This window comes from Phyllopteryx taeniolatus, chromosome 2 (assembly GCF_024500385.1).
Source record: "Phyllopteryx taeniolatus isolate TA_2022b chromosome 2, UOR_Ptae_1.2, whole genome shotgun sequence".
Classification (NCBI taxonomy): Eukaryota; Metazoa; Chordata; class Actinopteri; order Syngnathiformes; family Syngnathidae; genus Phyllopteryx; species Phyllopteryx taeniolatus.
The window spans coordinates 34838396-34861422 of NC_084503.1; the positions used below are offsets into that span (position 1 = coordinate 34838396).

Consider the following 23027-nt stretch of genomic DNA (forward strand, 5'->3'; position numbering starts at 1 on the left):
AACTGGTCTGGCTCCTATCATGACAAAAAGCGGAAATAGACCCACTACATTAGGAGTATACTCTACATTAAGATGGAAGATTTAGTATAATTGTTAGTGAATTCAGATGCATAGAAATTCAGTGGCTATAAAAAGTTTACACACCCCTGTTCAACCGGCAGGTTTTTGTGATGTAAAATAATGAAGCCTTCTCCTGGCTGACGCGTTTTAACAATGAGATCCCTCTGACGCTGTTGGATCTGTCTTCGTGCTATGGCGTGTGCCACAAGATACAACTACAAAAAAAGTCAGGAAAAGCCTTCTATAACATCGGAACTTTATTTGGGGTTAATTAGAGGCACTTTAAATTGTGGCAGGTGTGTGCTGACTTCCATTTCACACGAGTTTGAATGTGAATCTGAAAACAGCCACCTCCCCATGCACACTTATGTAACCAAATGATCTTAGGTGTTTATTTTTACTTCCACATCTCAAAAAGATTGGATTTCAATTGACTTGTACTGGTTATAGAGGGCGGCACGGTGGGCGACTGGTTAGAGCGTCAGCCTCACAGTTCTGAGGACCCGGGTTCAATCCCCGGCCCCGCCTGTGTGGAGTTTGCATGTTCTCCCCGTGCCTGCGTGGGTTTTCTCCGGGCACTCCGGTTTCCTCCCACATCCCCAAAAACATGCATGAATTGGAGACTCTAAATTGCCCGTAGGTGTGAATGCGAGTGCAAATGGTTGTTTGTTTGTATGTGCCCTGCGATTGGCTGGCAACCAGTTCAGGGTGTACCCCGCCTCCTGCCCGATGATAGCTGGGATAGGCTCCAGCACGCCCGCGACCCTAGTGAGGAGAAGCGGCTCAGAAAATGGATGGATGGATGGATGGTTATAGAGCACATTAATGGTGCGAAAAGTTCATTTCATCATTTTTAACTATTTTTTTTTAAATCCCACGAACGTGGTATTTGAATAGCGGTGTGTCGACTTTTTAAAAAAAAAAAAGTAATATCCAGTGCAATTGACTAGTGACCAGTTCAGACTGCACCCAGCCTCTTCTTCCAAATTCTGCTCTGGTAGGCTCCCGCTCACCTGCATAGTGAGGATAAGATGTATCAAAAATGCATGAAAATATATTTATTGAGATATTAAATAACTTTGTATCATTTTCCTCACAGACTTGCATACAAACTCACAATCCATTATAGTCTCCCTCTTCTGGCCATTATGAAGAATGCACGTGTATATCAACCATGCATTTATTTGTACCTGTATATTGTGCGCTAAATACTTACTGGCATTGTGGAGGGGCGAGTATTATTGAATGTCTCATAAGCGAAAAGTGATTCCTTCAGGAAGTAGCCCATGTTACTGAATGCACACTTTTCTGTGTTGCATCGCAAGCACAACACACACGTTGGAGAAACGCACATCATTGAGTGTGGAACTAACTGTGACACACACACACACACGTCTATCTTTAGCAGAACAAATGGGCGTGTAATTAATGTTTGTGTGTGTGTGGGAGCCAGCAGGTGGAAGCATGAAGATTTAAACTGCTATTAATTTCTCATCGGCAGTAGACACACCAGCAGAGTGTCGGCGAGCCATCAGGGATGCCAATCAAGAGGAGGGCAGTGCCAGCTCAGCAAACCACACCACACGCATTTTAGTCACATCTCAAATGGATGCCAAACATCACAGAAAAAGCTCAATACAAGACATGTATAAGAAATTCTGCCTTTACACATAATTCTCAGTTTTGATTGACGCTGCCAGGGAGGTAGTCATTTTGCAATATGTGTGTGTGTATATATCTTATTGTGGCGTGCAACTGCCCTGCATCATACTGAGAGCTTTGGAAAATGATTGATCGATCGATAGATAGATAAATTGATTTTGTAATTAACGTAGAAATCATCCTTGGCATCACGAAAAGCAATCACGGAAGTACTTTGCAGCAGGCCTGCACAGGGGTGTCAAACTCTTTTTTTGTCTCGGGCCGCATTGTAGTTGTGATTCAACTTAGAGGGCCGTCAACTATTTACACAAAGCCGCTCAGCATTGTGGGGATTCCAGCGTCAGCGTCCTCGATACAACAATATATTTAATTGTCGTTTTCTCAAACGGCATCCTGCATAATAAACCAAGGCTCTTTAACTAGTGGCCTATTTAAAATTGTATTTGATATGGCCCGACAGATTTAACTACATCCATCCATCCATCCATTCATTTTCTGAGCCGCTTCTCCTCACTAGGGTCGCGGGCGTGCTGGAGCCTATCCCAGCTGTCATCGGGCAGGAGGCGGGGTACACCCTGAACTGCTTGCCAGCCAATCGCAGAGATTTAACTACAATTCTTTTAATTTGATGTAACGCATTGTTTGCAGTGATCGATTTCTTTATGTATCCAATTTCATGTTCTGTTTTAAAGGAGACTCACCGAAGTCTGTGGGCTGGTTCAGACTCAGAGGTCTGATACGTATGGTGGTTCTTGTAGTGTTAAACATTTTTCTGTAGTCTTGTTTTGGCTGTGCCCAGGGGTCAAATACATGTAAAAGTGTAGTTCTTTAACTTAGCTGTAATCATTCATCCATTTTCCGTGCTGCTTATCCTCACGCGGGTCGCGGGCGTGCTATATTTGGGCGGGAGGCGGGGTGCACCCTGAATTGGTCGCCAGCACATACAAACAAACAACTATTCACACCTACAGGCAATTTGGGATGTGGGAGGAGACCGGAGTATCCGGAGAAAACCCACCACGCAGAAAATATCTGCCAATGAAATGGCAGATACTTTATTCACATTAGAAAATGTGTGCGTGTGCGCATGTGTGTGTTTGTGTTTCTCCACCTCTTACTCCTCCCTCTGTTTGATCCCATCCCTCATATTCACTCAGGGAGCACAGTGAAGCAGCGTGCATGCCGGGGAGCAAAACAACACACTAGTGCGGCACACGTGGAGCTCCTCCATCCACTCTGCCGCTGGCTCGGCCTCAGCTGAGGAGAGGTGTTCAAAGGCGGAGAAGAGAGGAGGAGGACAAGAGGCGCTTCGGTATTACAGGGAGGAGAGCCCAAGAGGAGGAAAGATTCCCCCAAACGCAGTGAGGGCCTCGGATGAGGAGAAGAGGAGAGCAGAGGGCATTGGATAGGCTTCATTCAGAAGTGAGTACCGGCACCACTTTCAAACAATTTCTTTGCATCGGGCTTCACTTTCGATACGACGGGATCAATTCTTATTTTCCATTAGTAGGGTAAGCTAAGTCCTACGATCGCCACTATTAGTTTCAAAAAATATATATACAAAAAACAAAACTCTGTGTCATGTAGTGTTGGTATCATTTTAATCGCAATAATACATCATTAAATAATACCTCTTTGACAGAGTCATTTGTAATGAAATGTTTAATTTGTAATACATTTCTTGGATTTTGTGTCATTAGATTGTACATGTGTGCCTAATGCGCAGTGTATGAATATCTGTTTAAAAAAAAAAAATTAAAATTAAAATAAATATATATATAGACTAGTGCAACAACATTTGTACTTTTCAAAGCATCAACTTGATGGCATCCTATCTTCTTACACTCAGACACTCTTTTTTTTCCACCGCTGAATTATGGTGGACTTCAGAAAAGGGATTTATGTAGTGAAGATGGCCAATTGTTTCAAGGCTGCGTAGTGACAACACTGAAGCCTTGTTTGAAATCAACCAATTGTTTTTTTGTTTTTTTTTTTAAGTAAAACATCATGTTTTGTTATGTGACCTGCTAATAACAGCACATATTAACTATTAACTTTAATTGTTGACTGTGTGTGAAAAGGCAACAAAAAGCTGTTACTGGAAATTGATGGATGGTGTATTCTCAAATTGTGGCATGCGAACTGCTAGTGGTACGCCGGCTCCCTCTAGCGGTACATGAAAAAAAACATCACTGGCTTCAATGTTCAAAATGTACATAATGTTACATTGTCTTAAACAGTTTTTTAATCCAGTGCGTACATTTTTTAAACACACTTCAGTTGTATTCAACTTTTAAGTACAGTGCGACACATTTGCATTGAGCTTTCATGAATTGTTTGTATTCAAGCGTGTATTTACATGTAATTTGTATTTAAAGTACGTGCAATACAATTTGACTGAATCATTAAGTCGTTTTTTTAACTTCCTTTATTTAGGTACCATTTTAATGTTCCAACTGCGCATCATGTTACAGTGGCTTACAATTATATTAAATATACTATTTAGGAATAAAACCTCCTATATGATGAACACTTGGGTCTGCTATGCCGCTGTATTTTAATATTGGTCATGACATTGGTACTTGGAGAGTTTTGTTGGTATATTTAGCGCCTCTAAAAGATGATTGTGTTTTGATGTGCATGCACTTTCACTATACTGTACACTTATTCTAATCTTGCTGCAAGAGGCAGGAGCGCCATTCATGTTTGCTTGTGTTAGGACTGAAAGGCCATTTCAAAACCTTGTCTGTGATTTATTTATAAAGACTTCTAAAATTAACAACTAAATGGCCACAGCAAGTGAGAGTGAAGTGAGACAGTGTGGGCAAACACAATTCCAAGCAATCTTTCCCCCCCCCCCCCCCCCCCCCACATCCCGTCTGACAGTGGCAGCTCCAGACTTACTGGACCCCAAAACGGCCACTCACAACAACAAGCCCCGCCTCTCCTTCTCCACCAAGTCCATCACGCTGACCCCACGAGAGGAGAGCGAGGTGCGAAGCGGCTAAATAATCAACGCGCTTTCAATCGTAACCTTCTTTCCAACGCACGTGTTGGCTGACTGACCAGTTGAAGTGTTGCAGGTGGTTGCCACGGTGATGAAAAGGAAGACGGTGACCGCCATCTTTCTTTTGGTGGTCCTCTACCTGGTGATGGGAGCGGCCGTCTTCAGGTCCCTGGAACAGCCTCACGAAAGGTAAAAACAACAATGTAGGAGCTGTATCCCAAAAAAATTGGAATAACTCATTTTGCTTGAGGTTTTAATTCAACAATAAGTTTTTTACTGTGCTGTAAAACTGAACTTTTGGCCTACTCCCAGAGCTAAATAAAATAAACAAACAGTACAGTGCAGTACAGTTGGACACTATTTTACTTTTTCCGGAACTTTCCTGTTTACCCTGGTGTTATGAAATATCCGCTGCACTTCCACTAAAAAAGCACTCGGTTAAAAATGTTCCCGGAGCGTCCAATTTTGTTCCTCCTTGCCACTGTGCTCTTTCTGGAAGGCCCCGGAACTTCTGAGGGGCGAGCTGTGCTGACGACCGCTGATTGGTTGGACACAGCTGCAGCGCTTCATTCGAGCACTTTCTTTTACCACTCCCCCATACTTCATCAGTCTCATTTGGATAAATGACCCCCAGCAGGTGGAAATCCAACCCACATGAGCCGCAGGAAGCTTTCACCTAAACGGGCTGGGCTTTTGCTGAAAAAGGGGCGATTGAAAATGAACAAATACTGGCATGACTTTTGCTCCCAGCTACCATAAAATCATCTTGACTCAGATAGACAACTTTATTTTTGCTTGTACTGTTCAAATGTCCGAAAAGCAAGTCCTACTTCAAAGATACTCCTAAATGATGTATTTATTGCAGTAAGCAGTTCAGAAAATGGATGGATGGTAGCTTTTGGCATTCATGGAATGAAATGAAAAGAACTACAATCTGTCCAAAGTCATACCACGCTGTATCATTTCTTAAATTCGCATACGATTAAAGACAAAACCCCACCCCAAAAAACAGACAGAAAAAAATTACAATGAAGAAATAATTTTAAATTAGGGAGCTACTTTTCAATCACTGTGTAGTTGTAGTCGTAATTGGGTCCCTGGTGTATCCCTGAAAGTTTAAGTAGTTTCAGATATTGACATTTCAACTCAGGCACCTTGTACATAATGAGTCGGACGTTGGGCAGAATAAACCGCATGTCCCTGTAGCAACTAAACATGGCTAAATAGAATTGGATTTTTGTACCCCACGAGCACACATTTCTAATTGTGTCGATGCAAATGAATGAGGTGAACAGTGGTGGCAAACGTCTTTCTCCATCAGTGCTCAACGCTTGGCCATCTTCAATCAGAAGTTGGATTTTCTGGCCAAACACTCCTGCGTCAACTACAGTCAGCTGGAGGATCTAGTTAAGGTAAAGTACGTACATTTGTGTAGATGTACACAATCTGCAGTACAGTGGAACCTCGGTTTCGACGCCACCACAGAACGCTTTTTTGGGTTTAAACAAGGCGACGAAAGGCTTTTTGGGCTAGCAGTAACCATAACAGTAAAAATCACTGTACCCAAAAAGGCTAAGACACTTCACAGGGATTTGCAAGCAAACCCACTTTTATTTCATCATCAGGAATTGTGTTTTCTCCTATTTCTATGTTGCACAGTTTTTTTTAAACTACACAACGATCAAAATAAGGTAAAAATAACATGCAGCGGCTGTAACGGATGCATTGGATTTCCATTCATTTCAATGGGAAACATTACCTCAGTTTGTGAACGTTTCAGTTTGAGAACAGAGTCACGGAACAAATTCAATTTGTAACTCAAGGTTCCGCTGTAAAGACACTATGTGCATGTGTGTTGCCGCTGGAGCCGTGTGAGCGCCTAGGACAGCTCTTTACTTTCTCCGACTGTGGAACCTCTCAGGCCTGCTGCACACTAGCTGAACTGTCACGAAGTGTGCGGAGTTCGACGACGGGTTTTCTGAGTGGCCCGAGCGTCAGCCGGCAGTTTTGCTGCGATTCGAAAATTTGAACCACAGATTAACAGCGTCGCAACGTCGCAGGTCTAACAGCCAATCAAAAATGAGATGTCGTATCACAACAAAAGTTCTCTTTCCTGGGTGTGACGTGAGATCTAGCCGGCTGCTACTAAGCTGTACCAATACGGCGTATACAGTATACATATATTGTTTTACAATAACGCTTCACTATAAATGTAATTTCATATGTAGCTGTGGCTACAAAGCGAAGCGTGGAGAGTCTCTGTCGACAAAATAGAAAATCGATCAAATAAATATAATAGATACAAAATAAAATCAATGAAGAGTGAGATCCCTGCCAAGAGCTTCTCAAATATCCACATCATATCCTTTATTTCTTCCCTCGTTTCCTCTCTTTGGATGATGAGAATAAAGCTACAGCAGCAAGGGCCTTCTTGGCTTGCTTGACATGTTGGTATCTCAAAACGGTATTCGCTGATAAGAACATCAGGGGTCGCATTGTTTCCATTGCAGCGAGTTGGCTATAGGTGTGATGGTCAATCGCCAGGTGTGCGGGTGCGAGTCAGCAACTGTTTTTTTATTTTTATTTTTCCCATGATTGCCCAGTTCAGTCGCCTAAGGTTGAACACATTCTGTTCCGGTTGACCTCCACTTTTTTCTATTTCCAATCATTTTCCCCATTGGGAATACCGTGATAGAAATAAACAGAATCCCTCCCGTGTGTTAAAATGTACCTAAACCTAAAATAAAATAAAAATGACTCACACTTATTTAAGATGTAACAGAAGTGTAGTTTTTAAGGAAGTTTTAAGCTGAGTCATCTTTTCACGTGCGTTTTCACATTCTCGATTGTCTTACGAGTGTAAAAAGAAGTTAACCACTGTACAATACAATTTCAAAACAATAAGTATGTGGTGTGGTTATATTGTAGTAGACGACCGCGTTCTTGCATCACAATAAGGCCACTTTCCAGTTCTATTGTTATGACCACATTTTATTTATTAATTTTTTTTTGCCAACGCTGGTACATTCCTGTGGTGGCGTCAAAAAAAACCCCAAAAGTTGAGGAAAAAGCAAAAAATGGACTTAATCTTAGATGCTCGTTGACCTTAAGTGTTGTGTGACATCATGCCTGACGCCGTTTCGACCTGTGAAGTTTTGCTTGAATTTGACATCGTACAACTTTATTCACGCACTTACTTTTCCAATGAGGAGGTCCATTGTTTTCTCATATTATTTACATCTACCTTTCCACCGTAGCGTTCCAAGTGAAGTGTTTTCTGCCTCTCCTTCTCGCTCCAGCAAGTCGTGTCGGCCATTCGCTCGGGAGTGAACCCCGCGGGAACGCTCACCAATCCCAGCAGCCTCTGGGACCTCAGCTCCGCCTTCTTTTTTGCCGGGACTGTCATCACAACCATTGGTAGGACACACGCACACGCACAAAGAGTAAATGTGTGGTCAACATATGGTCATGAGAGCGCCACTGTGCACTAGTTTGATTACTTGCAGGAAGCAGATGTGGGATCGATGACAAAAGTAACATCCTCAATGTCTCGCAGTATTAAATCTTCTTACATAACACGCTCGCAAATATTATCTATCCATGTTTGTTTTTGTCTTTACTGCTTAAAATGCATTACGAGTAATACTGTATACAGATTGCCATCTATCTTGATAGCAGTTAAAAGTATTGAACTGTGCTGTGTGCGTGTACTACATTCTTTTACTCCCATTCTTTGACTCTTTTTGTTAGTTTTTTTAGAATTTGTTTGCGGCAGCCAATTTCAATGCAATTACGACATTACAAGTACAAGCAATGTTTGCTTCTATTGTGCACGTTGCTCCATTATTGAGTCTGTTCCTCTGCTTTTGTTGTTAGTGGTGATTTAAACGCATCAGCATACAGCCATCAAGTCTGCCTGGGCCATACTAGTACATGGACCATTCTGGCCTATGAGCAGTTTGAGCAATCAGGTCAAATTTTGCGTACTAGTGGATCGATGAATGCTCAAATTACTTTCAATAAAGCACTTTATTCAATATCCATCTTAAGGTCCAAGGACTAGTAGACTCTTTGGCCTAGGATAACGAGTAGGATAACGCTGGCATACTAAGAGGACTACATCTGCTAGTGAGGTAAAACTACTACTGGGCATTTTGGTGCTACCAGAAGGGTGAAGTGACATTAGAAAATCCCACTAGTTAACATTCAGTACTTCCTTAACAACGTACTAGTAATGCACAGATATCAGTTTTGAATTGTCCTACTATGATTCCAAAGTTGTCCTGCTAGTGTGCAGAAATGTCACACAACAGCGGGGGGAAAAAAGATTCCTAGTACGACATGAATTCCTTATTAGTGAGGACAAAGAGCTTACTAGTACATGGACATGAAGCTGGATATCAAGGGCACTGACTAAATGTTGAAACGCCGTTTCCAAAAAAGAACAACATGACAGCCGCTGTGGGAACGTTCAGAGCACTTCAGAGAAGTCCGTCTCCCAAAAAGTAAAAAGTAAAAAAGTCAAGTAGCGCAGGTAACAGGCGAATACGTCGCTGAGCGCGTTCTCCCGTCTTGGGCGCAGGTTTCGGCAACATCTCCCCTCACACGGAAGGCGGGAGAATCTTCTGCATCGTCTACGCTCTGCTGGGCATCCCTCTGTTCGGCTTCCTCCTGGCCGGCGTGGGCGACCAGCTGGGCACCATCTTTGGGAAAATCATCGCCAGAGTGGAGAAGATGTTTGTGGTGAGTGCAGGTGAACCCACGCACGCACGCACACACGCATACGCATACAGTCCAACACGTGTAAAAGGTGTGTTTCATCATTGACACAAAAGCACTCGGGACAGCAATCCTGTCACGATAAGACCTTTTAGTTACAAGACAGACAACCTGATATTTGTGTCAATATACGCTGAAGAGCGTTCACACACATGCGGTATTTCGGTCTGCACCCCCCCCACCCCCAAAAACAAACCCAAAAAAGCTCGTTTTTATGATTATACGCGGCACTTTATTGACATTGTGGTCTGCTGCTTCAGACCACTTCAAAAGTTTCCCAAAAATTCCTTTTAAACTTGTGCTAGTCTTCCCAGAATTCTGCATTTTGCACACACACAAATCGAGGGAATGAGAGCATCGAACAAAAAGTTCCCCATCTTTCCCATTCCAAATTCCAACTGTTCAGCTCGTTCAGCACACATTTTCCACGTTCCAAAAATTCCCAACACGCCACACTTTACACAGTTATTTGAAATATTCCACATTTCTTAACCAATCCAACATCCAAATATTCAGCTCCCTCAGAACATCTCGGGGACTATTTATCACTTTTTCCAAATTCCAACATTTTCACGATAAACATTCACAAATGTAAGAGCTATCTTGCACATTTACCTCCTCCTTCCACATTTCTTGAGCGCTTCAAACTATTCCCATTTCTAAATATTCAGCTCATTCAGGGAATCATCTATCACTTCCCCAAATCTCCCAATTATTATTGGATATTTCATATGTTTCTGCATACTTTAGTACAGTGCGATATGGACTAAATGTGATAATGATATATTCTATCCCAAATCCCAATATAGTATTTTTCCTTTAAATGACATGAAATTAATGGCAATTGTCTCTCATCTTTTGCGTCGTAGAAAATGTATTGCAGAATTCAGACTTTATAGCTGTTACACTTGCTTTGTTCTGAATCATTCATTTCCCAAAAACAAGGCAAACTATTGCTGCTGCACTTTCCTAAAAAGAAGAAATGAGTGCTAAGATATAACATTTTGAACATGCCTTGAACATATTCATCCTCACTTTCTTAATAAGCTGCTCTTGAAAGGCACTTTAAACATGTAAGCAGGAGTAGTCATGTTTCATATTGTGATATTTGTCTGTTTTCAAAGGCTATTTGTGAACAATACATGTTCTTTATTGTTCCTAACTTCCGTAATAGTGGGTCGCCACTTGGCAAATGGGGGTCCCACGGTGACAACCGTTGAGAAAAAATGATTTATATGTTACAGAGAAAAAGAAGGAAATGTATAAAAGATGAATACAAATACGATAAAACACAAATATCCAGTGGGAAACTACCATTCAAAGTATAGGATCCGGTAGTACAACCTGTTGTTGTACGTTCTAATGTACTGTCATGAACTTGTACAATGTCGTGTACATTTGTGCTCCTCTAGCAGCCGCACGAACGAGTACATTTGCGGGTGATGTGAAAGTAGCAGTGTTGCTGCAGTTACATTAAAACCTTCACTCATTCTTCAAATAATGTTAGTGTAGGAAGTCATTCTACAACCCCAATTCCAATGAAGTCGGGACGTTGTGTTTAACATAAATAAAATCAGAATACAATGATTTCCAAATCATGTTCAACCTATATTTCATTGAATACACTACAAGGACAAGATCTTTCATGTTCAAACTGATCAACTTGATTGTTTTTAGCAAATAATGCTTAACTTAGAATTTTATGGCTGCAACACGTTCCAAAAAAGCTGGGACAGGCTCATGCTTTACCACTGTGTTACAGCACCTTTTCTTGAAACAACATTCAATAAACGTTTGGGAACTGAGGACACTAATTGTTGAAGCTTTGGAGGTGGAATTCTTTCCCAAAACAATTTGAAATGTGGACTCGTCGGACCACAGAACACTTTTCCACTTTGGATCCGTCCGTCCATCTTAGATGAGCTCGGGCCCAGGGAAGCCGGCGGCGTATCTGGGCGTTGTTGAGAAATGTTCTTTTGCTTTGCATAGTAGAGTTTCAAGTTGCACTTACGGAACTGTATTTACTGACATTGGTTTTCCGAAGTGTTCCTGAGCCCGTGTGGTGATATCATTAACCCATTGATGTCGGTTTTTGATGCGGTGCCGCCGATTGATCGAAGGTCACGGGCATTCAATGTTGGTTTTTGGCCTTGCCGCTTACATGCAGTGATTTCTCCAGATTCTCGGAACCTTTTGAAATCCCCAAACTCCTTGCAATTGTACGTTGGGGAACATTGTCCTTCAACTTTTGGACTATTTTCTCACAAAGAGGTGAACCTCGCCCCATCTTTGCTTGTGAATGACCGAGCAATTCAGGGAAGCTCCTTTTATAGCCAATCACGGCACCCACCTGTTCACCTGTGCGATGTTCCAAACAGATGTTTGATGAGCATTCCTCAATTTCTCAGTCTTTTTTGCCACCGGTGCCAGCTTTTTGGGAAAATTCCAAGTTAATGATTATTTGCTAAAAACAATCAAGTTGATCAGTTTGAACATGAAAGATCTTGTCTTTGTAGTGTATTCAAGGAAATATAGGTTGAACATGATTTGCAAATCATTGTATTCTGTTTTTATTTAGGTTTAACACAACGTCCCGACTTCATTGGAATTGGGGTTGTATCTCGGAATGCATGTGTCATTGTGGCGGCGGTGCAGCCCGAAGCACGAACCCACGCTACAGGGTTGAAAGTCGAGTGCGCCAACCAGCAGCAGGTTGATGAGCTCCAAGAGTTTTTGGGGTTATGTTATATTTATGCACTCAGTCATTGAGATAGAACAAGTATGCATTTTAAGGGCAAAGACACACCAACATAAGTAAACATTCAATAATAACTGATCATTGAAAGTTGAATTCCGCCCCCCCAAAAAATGAGTCGGGCCATTTCTTAAATGCCTGTCCGTACTCGGGACAAACCTCCTAATCAATGAATCGATCAAGAGTTGGGCCGGTCCCTTAGCCTCCACTGCAAATCTCAGCTGTTCAGCCAACAGTTTTGTTCTGAATGATTAAGAGGTCCGGAGGGAGTCTGAGAGAAATATGATGATGACGACGGCTGCGGACCAGGACAAAAGTTCATTATGTCAGCCACCTAAAAGCATAATGGCTTTCAGGACAGATTGTTTTGGACGACAGTCACAAGTGCTCCCAAGAGGGTCCTTTGTGATGTAATATTGTGTCATGTCTGTTCCTGCGTTTGGAACTGTCGTAGGCGCGGATATGCAGTTTGTTATTGAAACTAAAACTGGGTGTGTTTGATGGACATTTATTCACAAATCAGTGTGATTCTCCAAGTGCAGTCACAATATTAAGCACTTGAACACTGTGATAGGATCGAATAGCTCCTTAGAACAACAACAAAAACAACAAAGCTTCATTTTAATTGACACTTAATATGAATATTATTGGGGTTAACATCATACTGACAGCTGTTTCTAATATTTTATAAACATTTTAATAAAAACTGAGCACTATTATCTTTAAAAAAGGAAACATTTTCAACATTTCATTCAATATTAATTCGGGCTCATGATTCATTTAGTATTCATACTTGATTTTGTTTAAAATCGAATTAATTGTCCAATTATTTAGGACAGTTTTACAAAGTTTTATGTAAAATTGTTTGTTTTGCTAATAGTTCTGTTGTATTATTTCACATAATCAAATCAATTATTTCAGATTATTTATTTTAATTTTAGATTTTTAAATTGCTAAATTAATGTAAATATTATAAGACTCTTGGCTTTGCACTCTAAAAATGTGACTGGGCTAAATTAATATTTAGGAAATTTGTAGATGAAACAAATGCCTGTGTGCAGTTTAGTATATTATTATGTGGAACTAATCAAATTGAAATTATTTGTCATTTGCGTTTTCTCAAATGTAATTGCTGTATATTTTTCTTCCGCAAAGTGAAAAAAATAATAAAGGATGTTAAACAAATGTATCTCAATAATTAGTAAATCTAGATTAATTCCACCAGTATTTAGTAAATCTACATTATATCACTCAGATATTTGGCACATCTAAAATACTTTTTTTCAACAAGTAAATATGAATCGGTTTTCGCTGTAAACATTTGCTCTGTTATTAGTAAATCCTACATATTTCCACCAGTGATTTCGTTATTTTGTATTTAATAGTTTTGTTTAAATTGACTGAATTTGAATTCAAATTCAAGTGGATCAAATCGATTCCATTGTATTAAGTGTCACTGTTTTGCCTTCATTCTTTTTAAATAGACAATGGTCACATGTTTCTCAGCGTGGATAATGTACATGCAAGAACAGAGTGGAGTGTATAGTTTATGGTTTTCCCACCCCTGTATTAGAAGCAGGCGTAACTAATATCGCGTCCCATGTTCTGCAACGTGTGCTCACCCCGTGTGTGGTCCGCGCAGCACTGGAACATCAGTCAGACCAAGATCCGGGTCATATCTACGCTGCTGTTTGTGCTCTTTGGCTGCTTGCTGTTTGTGGCGCTCCCAGCAGCCATCTTCCAACACATCGAGGGCTGGTCGGCGTTGGAGTCGCTCTACTTTGTGGTCATCACTTTGACCACCATCGGCTTCGGGGACTTTGTTGCGGGTAAAAAACTACACTAGTTCAAAGAAAGCATACAAAAAAGGGAGTTTGTAACTTGCCCGTGTGTGATTATATGGATGCTTCTACCTCTACCTCTTCCAGGAGGCTCAGAAATCGAGTACTTGGACTACTACAAACCAGTTGTGTGGTTCTGGATTCTGGTGGGACTGGCCTACTTTGCCGCCATCCTCAGCATGATTGGAGACTGGTTAAGAGTCATTTCTAGAAGGACCAAAGAAGAGGTTTGCTGCTTTTTAAGTTACCGTTCAACAAATAATAATAATATACATGCTGTACGGTGCAATAGTGGTTAGCACATCTGCTTCACAGTTCTTAGGTTCTGGATTCAAAGGTTCTCCCCATGCTTTACTCCGGCTTCCTCAAACGCACCAAAAACATGTTCGGCGTGTTCGGTTCATTGAATTCTCTAAATTGCCTATCGGTTGGAATGTGAGCGTGAAGGCTTGTCTGTACAGGATGTGACCTGCGATTGACTGTGGCGACCGGTTCAGGGTGTACGCCGCCTCTCAAAAGAAGCCAACTGAAATCGGCTCAAACTCACCTGTGACCTTAATGAGAATAGATGGATGGATGGAAAATGTACGCCCACTGGCAATAACTTCGATAACTATCATTAGGTCGAGTCAAGTAAAACAAAACATTAGAAATAACTAATATATAATATAAGAAACTGCTATGATGCAGTGTTGTTGTATGCTGGCCACAACCACAATAATAACCTATTGCTGAATGAAAACCTCGCATACTCATTTTGTATTGGGTATCATTCGACGAATAACAAATAACGGAAAATACTTTTTTTTAAACTACTTAATACTTCAAATACTATTTTAATAGCAAAATAAGAACAATAGAAACATTGTTTAATGTTATTTATAATTATTACATAATTACATAATTATTAGAATTAATGAACAAATATGATAATTAATTAAGTGAAATCCATGTTATTTTACTCAAATGTACAATACATCAATTAACAAATTATGTGATCGATACAAATAAACCAATACAAATTAATAAGTACATTTTCATTCAAGAACTGAAGAAGAAAAAAACTGCGCAAATATTAGGACCGGCGCACAGCGAGCAACGCGGCTGAACGTGCCTGAAGTGGACCATGACTAAGACTATAGTTGGCAACTCTTTGCCGCGCACCAAGCGGTTGAGCTACCAATTTGCGACCTTGGATCAGGCTGTGAGGCTGCACATACTATAGCTGCTGTACTGCATTGTTTTTTACTGAACCACAAAAACGTGGCGCATTTGTCAAAGAAGTGGATTGCCGCAAAGGGGAAACGAGGCGGAGTGTGCAAGGATATCTTGGCAATGATCGATCTGCATTTCGGTGTCAGAAATTTGCTTTCGAGCCACGATGTGAAATGATTTAGTTGAGTGTTATTATAAAACACAATATGTACAGTACGTACTGTATTGCTACGACTTGGCTGGCCGACTGGGTCTTGCTATGCTTCGTACCCGAAATTGTTTTTATTTGTTTTCTTATGCGAAGGCTCACGTGCATTTTTGTTTGGCTTATTACATGTGACGTTGTGACGCCGTGCACCAGAGGTTCACATTTTGAGTGGCAGCAAACTCATGAAAACGAGTGGCGGAACCCCGCGCATCGCGCGACAGTTTCAGCCGTGTTACAGGACTCTCCTAATATAAATGCTGGGTGGGATGGCTTGAAGAACACACTGTGGGTATGTCACCCGCAGGCCATACTTTGCCCAACCTTAATGCACTGTATTATGTAATACACAGTCGTCTCAGTGCAGTGACAAGTAAATGAGCTCTTGTTCATCTCCAACCACGGTGCCATGGCCTCTCATAGGCTTTTGTCACCCTCTTAACTTGGTTTCAATGATGAAACTGTTCTCTGATCCAATTGACTTTAAAACTAAACACACTCGCAGGTTGTTAGTGTGAGTCTCTCCAGCGAGAGATTGCATAAAGCATGACCATAGCCTTGCCAGGACATGCATCTTGACTCATTGGTGCTCTAAATATAACACAATTTATGCAAACAAGCACGCTTTTCTCCAGAGTAGAGAGATTTTTTTTTACAGGAGTCAAAATGGCAGATCAGGGACTAATTACAGTTGTCTTGTTTCACCATAAATTCCAATTCACAGTAGATGTAGTTTGGCAGAACTGAAGTTCATTCATTCATTCATCTTCCGTTCCGCTTATCCTCACTAGGGTGTGGGCGGGCGTGCTGGAGCCGAGAGGCGGGGTACACCCTGAACTGGTCGCCAGCCAATCGCAGGGCACATATAAACAACCAACCATTCGCACTCACATTCACACCTGCGGGCAATTTAGAGTCTTCAATTTACCTACGATGCATGTTTTTGGGAGGCGGGAGGAAATCGGAGTGCCCGGAGAAAACCCACGCAGGCACGGGGAGAACATGCAAACTCCACACAGCCGGGGCCGGGGATTGAACCCGGGCCCTCAGAACTGTGACGCGGATGTGCTAACCAGTCGTACACCGTGCCGCCAGAACTGAAGTTATTTAGCGAAAATAAAATACATAGTGTATTAAAACTATATGTAAAAAAATTTACCATGTTTCTTGCCCAAAGTCTGTATTCTGTATTTAATATGGGTACCCGCTCACATTGTCTGCTGTCCCACCGGCCAAGAGCAGTGACAACGCTCCACTCACGCACGGATCGCTGCGATTACACATCGTCCGCTTCTGCATAGATATGTCTCCATCGAGACCTTCGGTTGATTGCAGCACATTTAAAGGGAATGAGAGAAGCCGCTTTGATTGGCGGTGATTTAAGTTGGCTGCAAACACACCAATAGTGGTGCAGCCCGTCCACCTTCGGCTCCGCCAGGCGGCGTCGGTATATGAAATGACCAACACCGGTTTAACCCACCCCTGGCGCACACGGGCGCCGCCCGCCGTGCTGGATTTATTAAAGCATTCACGAGAATAGGGCCCTTCATGTTGTAGATCATGTCTGCATTCTGCACAGACATTTTTCAAACATATACATATATATACATCCATTTAGTCAAATTGAAACTCAGCAAATACAGGTAAACAGGAACATTAGTTGCCTGTTGATGCAGTTCTTACAACAGTACAGTGAAAATCATGTACAGTTTCAATCAATCCTAGCCCCATTGTAAATTGTATTTATTTGCAGTTATGTACAAACTTTTAATAGATGGTTGCTTTAATATTCATATTTCAAACTATTCAAATTGTTCTTGCTTTGTTGGCAGAATGGAGGTTGACTAAATTTAAAAATAGTATATTATACGACCAGTTCAGGGTGTAGTCTGCCTTTCGCCCGAAGTCAGCTGGGATAGGCTCCAACGTCCCGCGACCCTAACCAGGATAAGCGGTGTTGAAAATGGATGGATAATATATTCTACAGGCACTGTAGAATATATTACTATTTTTGTTTGTTTTGATTCATTCAAGATACAATACATACATAAATATACATGTATTTATTAATATAATAAAAATAAAAAGTATACATTATACTGCATGTAATAATATATGTAATATTCAGGTTTTGAGTCAGGTTTAAATGCACAGAAATCTTCCTTTCACTCTTTTTGCTTAGGTTTTTTTATTTATTTATTATACTTTAGATTGTGTTATTTAGGAATCACTCCAGCTCACAATAAGTCGACAAAGTATCATTTCATTTTGCCTCAATTTGATATCTTTATATACTGTATATTGTATATATATATTTTTTCTTTTCGAAATGATCTTCAGGCTTCTGATTGGCTAAACTGGCCTCACAATTAGAGTTTATAGCGCCCCCTGCACCTTCAACACGTATTTCAAAGCTGGCTAACGTTTTTTATTTTTTTTAACTAAAACAAATTTATTTAGTACTTGGAGAGGACGGAGTTACTTTCTAAACAGTAAGGAATATTGGGGGGGGGGGGGGGGGGGGGGGGGACGTAGCCTATAAGTGTGAACGTAGCCTTGCGACGTTTTTGAACCTCTGACTGCAGCTATCTTCTCCACAGGTGGGAGAGATTCGCGCGCACGCAGCCGAGTGGACCGCCAATGTGTCAGCTGAGTTGAAGGAAACACGGCGACGAGTGAGCGTTGAAATCTACGACAAGTTCCAGCGGGCCGCTTCCATTAAACGCAAACTGTCGTCCGAGCTCGGTTTCAGCCCCGCCCCCGATTTCGCGCTTCCCCGGAGGACGGTGTCAGCCAATCACAGCGAGGAGCGGGAAAAGAGCGACAAGGAGGCGGGGCTACCCGGGCTGACCTCACAGCTGACCCGGAACTGCGGCTTGTTTATGAACGGTCTGGACCTGGAAAGAGGCGAAATGGCCGTCGTTGAACACATTAAGTGAAAGACACTTTGTATTATGTCCCGCTCGAAAACATTGCGGCTCTCCTAATGATGGCGGATGTCGTCGTCTTCCATACAGAATTCCAGGTTTTTTGGACGAGTTCTGGGAGCTGAGGTGTCAATCAACAATGGGAGCATCTACTAAATATCCAAGCACTAGCAAATCTGCCTCTAACTGCAGTATTTCAACAGTTCATTCAAACAGGTTCCTTAGTTCTCAAACTATTTGGCTCCTGTGACCCCCTTATAATCCACACGCCAATTAAACACAACTACCCCTTAAATGCCAGAAGGATTGAAAAGGTGCCCATTTGGGGGTGGGGGGGGGGGGGGAAGTTGGAATATTACAATAAGAAACATATTTTTAAAAATTATATTATGATTATCGTATTGCTAATACCAATTAAACAACTACCCCTAAATGCCATAAGATTTAAAAAGCGGCCTATTTTTTTAGGAAAAAAGTTGTGATCTTTACAATAACAAATTCATATTTTTGAAAGAAAAAGCCATAGAATAAAGATGGATTTTACCCAAAAAGTCCAAATACATTGGACCCTCGCGTATTTCTGGTTTTGGCATTTGCAAATTCTTGAGAGAAACCCCTGCTTGTTCGCGTTTTTAAAAATAATTTAAAAAAAATTATAATTACCTAATCCCCCGCTTATTTGCAGTTTCATGGCCCAATCCCTTTCTGAATCCTCTCGGCTGCCTGAGGTCCCTTCACTTTCCTTCTGTTTGCTGGTCTTATGCCCAGTTGTTGGCAAACGAAGGATGGGCATTCTCTATTTTCCAGAGGTGGCTATTCCACTATAGTTTCAGCAAGGTACTTGAAACCGAAGCTATACTGCAAGGCCGCGGGGGTGTCCCCACTAGTGTGCCCGCAAGTGCACGGCAAATGATTGAAACCACGACTATAACTTTTATTCTGGAAAATATGGCTTTTGACTGAGGAAAATTTGACTTGATTTCTGGAGTAATGCACCTTTTCCCCCCCAAAATAAAAAAAACACCATTCATGCAGGGATATCAGATTTACGTGATGATACGTCACAATTAAATCAGTTTTTAATTGGCCTGAAGATAATGGTATGTTTGTTTTATTGGCGCACTGGCCCCCATGTGTAGGTATGCACCTTTCTAAATAATAAGGCATAATTTACTACATATTCTTTTGTGGACCCCCGAGCCACAGCTTGGGGACCCTCGGGGGTCCGGGGACCCCAGTTTGAGAACCGCTGTATAGTTAACAGCTGCTGCTAATTTATAAACGTTAAATACCTGGAATAATGTGGAGATTGTTTAGTTTTTGGGGGGACACTGCAATAAGCTAAAAAGTATTTTTGATAGTTTTGTTTATGCTTCTTCTATCGGTTTTATTGTCACTAACGTCTGTAGGCCACCATAATAATGTAGCTTGATCATAAAGACGTAGCTTTGGATGTGCTCGCCAGTTGAGAATAACAAGGTGGAACGCTTTTGGATTTTGTTTCCATGGCCAAACCTGTGACTGGTACTCATCAAAACTCCCAGGTGAGGAGGAAGAGGCAGCACGGGCGGTTTAATTCAAGCGTCACGGTGCCTTAAAGGCGTTCATTTTGCCGAAATGTCAAGCACACAAGCCTGAGAGGTTGACCTTTAAGTGCGAAGCAACAAAAAAAAGTTAGCCATGTTATCTTTCTATTGCCCCTCTGAGTCACTTCATCAGAGCTTCATTACAGTGAATGTGGAAGGTGGACACAAGCCTGTTAAAATATGAGGGTTTTTTTTTTCTTATGGAAAAAAACACCCAATATTATAGATATCTTTTTTTTCATCTGATGTTGTATGCTTGATTAGAGCAGGGTTCTCAAACTTTTCGGGTCTAAGGACCCCATGCAGGGTAAAAAAAAAAAAATGTTCCCAAGGTCTGCTCAAACAATTAACATGGCACAACTTGATTTGATATTGTTAACTCACTCGTCTTTAAACATAAGCCCACACATTCTCAGGTGGATTTAGGTCAGCGCTCTGGCTAAAAAAAATACAAAATAAAATAAAAAATAATAATTGTATCTTAACATTCAAACTAATTAAAAACTAACATAACTAATTATTTATCTGTTCACAAACTACTCCTAAACTTGGAATAGGTACAGGATACTCCTAAACGTTTATGTTCATCCATCACTCTACAGTACATGATTCCAGACTGACATATTGTACTTTTTCATGTGTGTGAATATGGAAAATGGAATGTATTTTCATGTGAATGTTGGAATTGACTAGATTCTAATCGACCTTAAACGATTCTACTCCTACTTTGTCACAAGAGGATGATGTGTGTCGAATATGTAGTGTTTGCATAAATTCTGATTCTAAGCTCTTAAATCAGGGGCTGGGGAACCTCAGATCCGGACGACGTACAATTGTAAAAACTAATACAATGTCAGGAAAAGCCCTAAAAACATCTAACCCACAAATGTTCAAAATTTGTCGTTTTGTTGCTTCGAGGACTTCCCCACACCCGACTTAAATCATTCTGAGCTCATGTACGACTACTGCTTAAAGACACACAAACAGGAGGCCGCCTCCTCCACCTGCAGTCTAAAATGCACTTTGATTTTACAGCATTAGCACGTAGCGACATGCTACAGTTGGCGCGGCTATGCAGTCCATCTCGTTATTAGCATTATTATTAAAGCTCTGATTTACAGTTTAATGTACTACAGTATTCTCATTGTGCAATGCTACACTACAAGCAGTCATTTTACTCATGTACACAAGTATGCCTGTGGAATGCCTTCATATGTATAAGAAACCAACATGTTTATTATTATCATTGATTTTGTTTACAACTGCACAGGAGTATTAGGGGCCAACAGAACATTTTCAAAGTTGGAAAGTTACCAGAAAAATGGTGTGTGAATGTCGATGCTCATAATATTATGAGCATATTATGTTTGTTTCTTTTTGTTGTTGTTGTTGTTGCGACATGTTTCACGTAATACTACAATTTTAATTCAGTTGTGATTTTTATTCTAATAGATATTAGATATTCAGATTTTATTCATATACAAATGTTTTGTTCTTCCCCAAAAAAGAATTTTATTCTTGCGAAACTACAACTTTATTTCCATTTAATTGAGATGTTTTTTTTCCCCACAAAATATTAGAACTTTCATTTTCATTTTTAGCACAATATAACTGTATTCCTGAAGTGTTTTCTTATTCATATATGTATACATACTGTATTTACACGTATTTGCCCTAATACTCCTTAGTACATGTTGAGTTATGATGGACTATGGTGCTAAAATGTACTCTCACACTTAGGCACATGACCAAAAGTGAAAGGTGATAGTTGTATTTATGTTTCATCTTCAGACTGATCCATCTGTCAAAAAAAAAGAATCGGAATGAAAACTAAAGCTGTATGAATGGTTACGACTATTTGCAGAGTTTAAAAAGTATAGTTTATTTAATAACCCAGTTTAATAACATGTTTGTTGGTGACTTATTGCATTACTCTTTTATTATTATTATTATTTCTTTTTTTGCTAGCCTGCTTCTTTTGCAGTCCAAAAATGAAACCAATGCCAATGCTCTTGTTTTTCTGCCACATGTGCCCAATCTGCTTTTTGTCTATTTTATGATTTTTTTTCTCTACATTTTACAATTTTTCTACCCTGCATGTTAGATTTTTGTTTGTTTTTAGTATATTTCTACTACTGATGAACACCAGATGAATGTCTTTTAGAGTTTAAATATTGTTTTTTCTACGCTACATGAGCAGAAAATATACTCAAGTTCAGCTGTTGTCATGTTTACTGTCATCCCTGACACTGATATCAGCAAAGTTTAAATATTGTGTTTTTATTAGTCCAGGTGATCTGTGATTTTGTTTAAGATATAAGATCATTCAGTCAATTCTTCTCAATTTTCCACGCAAGATACTTTTCGATCTCCACTTTCGAGACGATCATTTGGCTTTTAAATCAGATTTCAAACTCAACTTTAAATGAATTAAAGAAATCTGCAGGTCACATTACAGGCAGCAATATTTAGATCCTAGCAAGATTATGCAGCTCTTTGTCCCTGTCCATCACAAGTCTTTCAATGGGACGTCCCCTCAGGCAAGTTAAATGTTTGCAAACATAATAACTCCAGAAATCAGATGATGTAAAACATCCAGAGGCTTTTCTCTAGCCTCTTTCATGACTTTCTTTCTATTTTGGGTTCACTAAATGCAGAGTCAGCTCTTTACTGTGACTCAAAGAAAGAAAGAAAGAAAGAAAGAAAGAAAGAAGCCTGGAGTATGGTGAGCAAGAATGGCTCAATTGCTGCATGTGTAATTGTTTGCCGCCATGAGGACATCTCCCAGTCAATATGAGTTCATAATGTTAAGGTCGACATGTATTGCCGTTACTGAAGACCTCAGAAAATCTCTTGAGACTTGACAAAAAGGAAGTTTTTTTTTTTTTTTTCTTAAACATGCTCAGGTAACTGGAGCTGAGGAGAGAGCAGAAGCCATTTTCCAGCCAATTCACAATTCTTTTTGGAACCTATCCCCCGTTATTCCATGA

The 23027-nt window shown here is 40.6% G+C and overlaps 1 protein-coding gene across 1 annotated transcript; it reads left to right on the plus strand.

Moving 5' to 3' along the window:
* The first annotated feature begins 2865 nt into the window (after positions 1-2865).
* Positions 2866-22262, plus strand: kcnk2a (potassium channel, subfamily K, member 2a). The gene is made up of 9 exons (XM_061765910.1): positions 2866-3144; positions 4609-4715; positions 4806-4918; positions 6051-6141; positions 8029-8146; positions 9312-9472; positions 13906-14092; positions 14192-14331; positions 18125-22262. Coding segments are annotated over exons 1-9 (1257 nt in total). The 5' UTR covers positions 2866-3143; the 3' UTR covers positions 18464-22262.
* Positions 22263-23027: the final 765 nt, after the last annotated feature.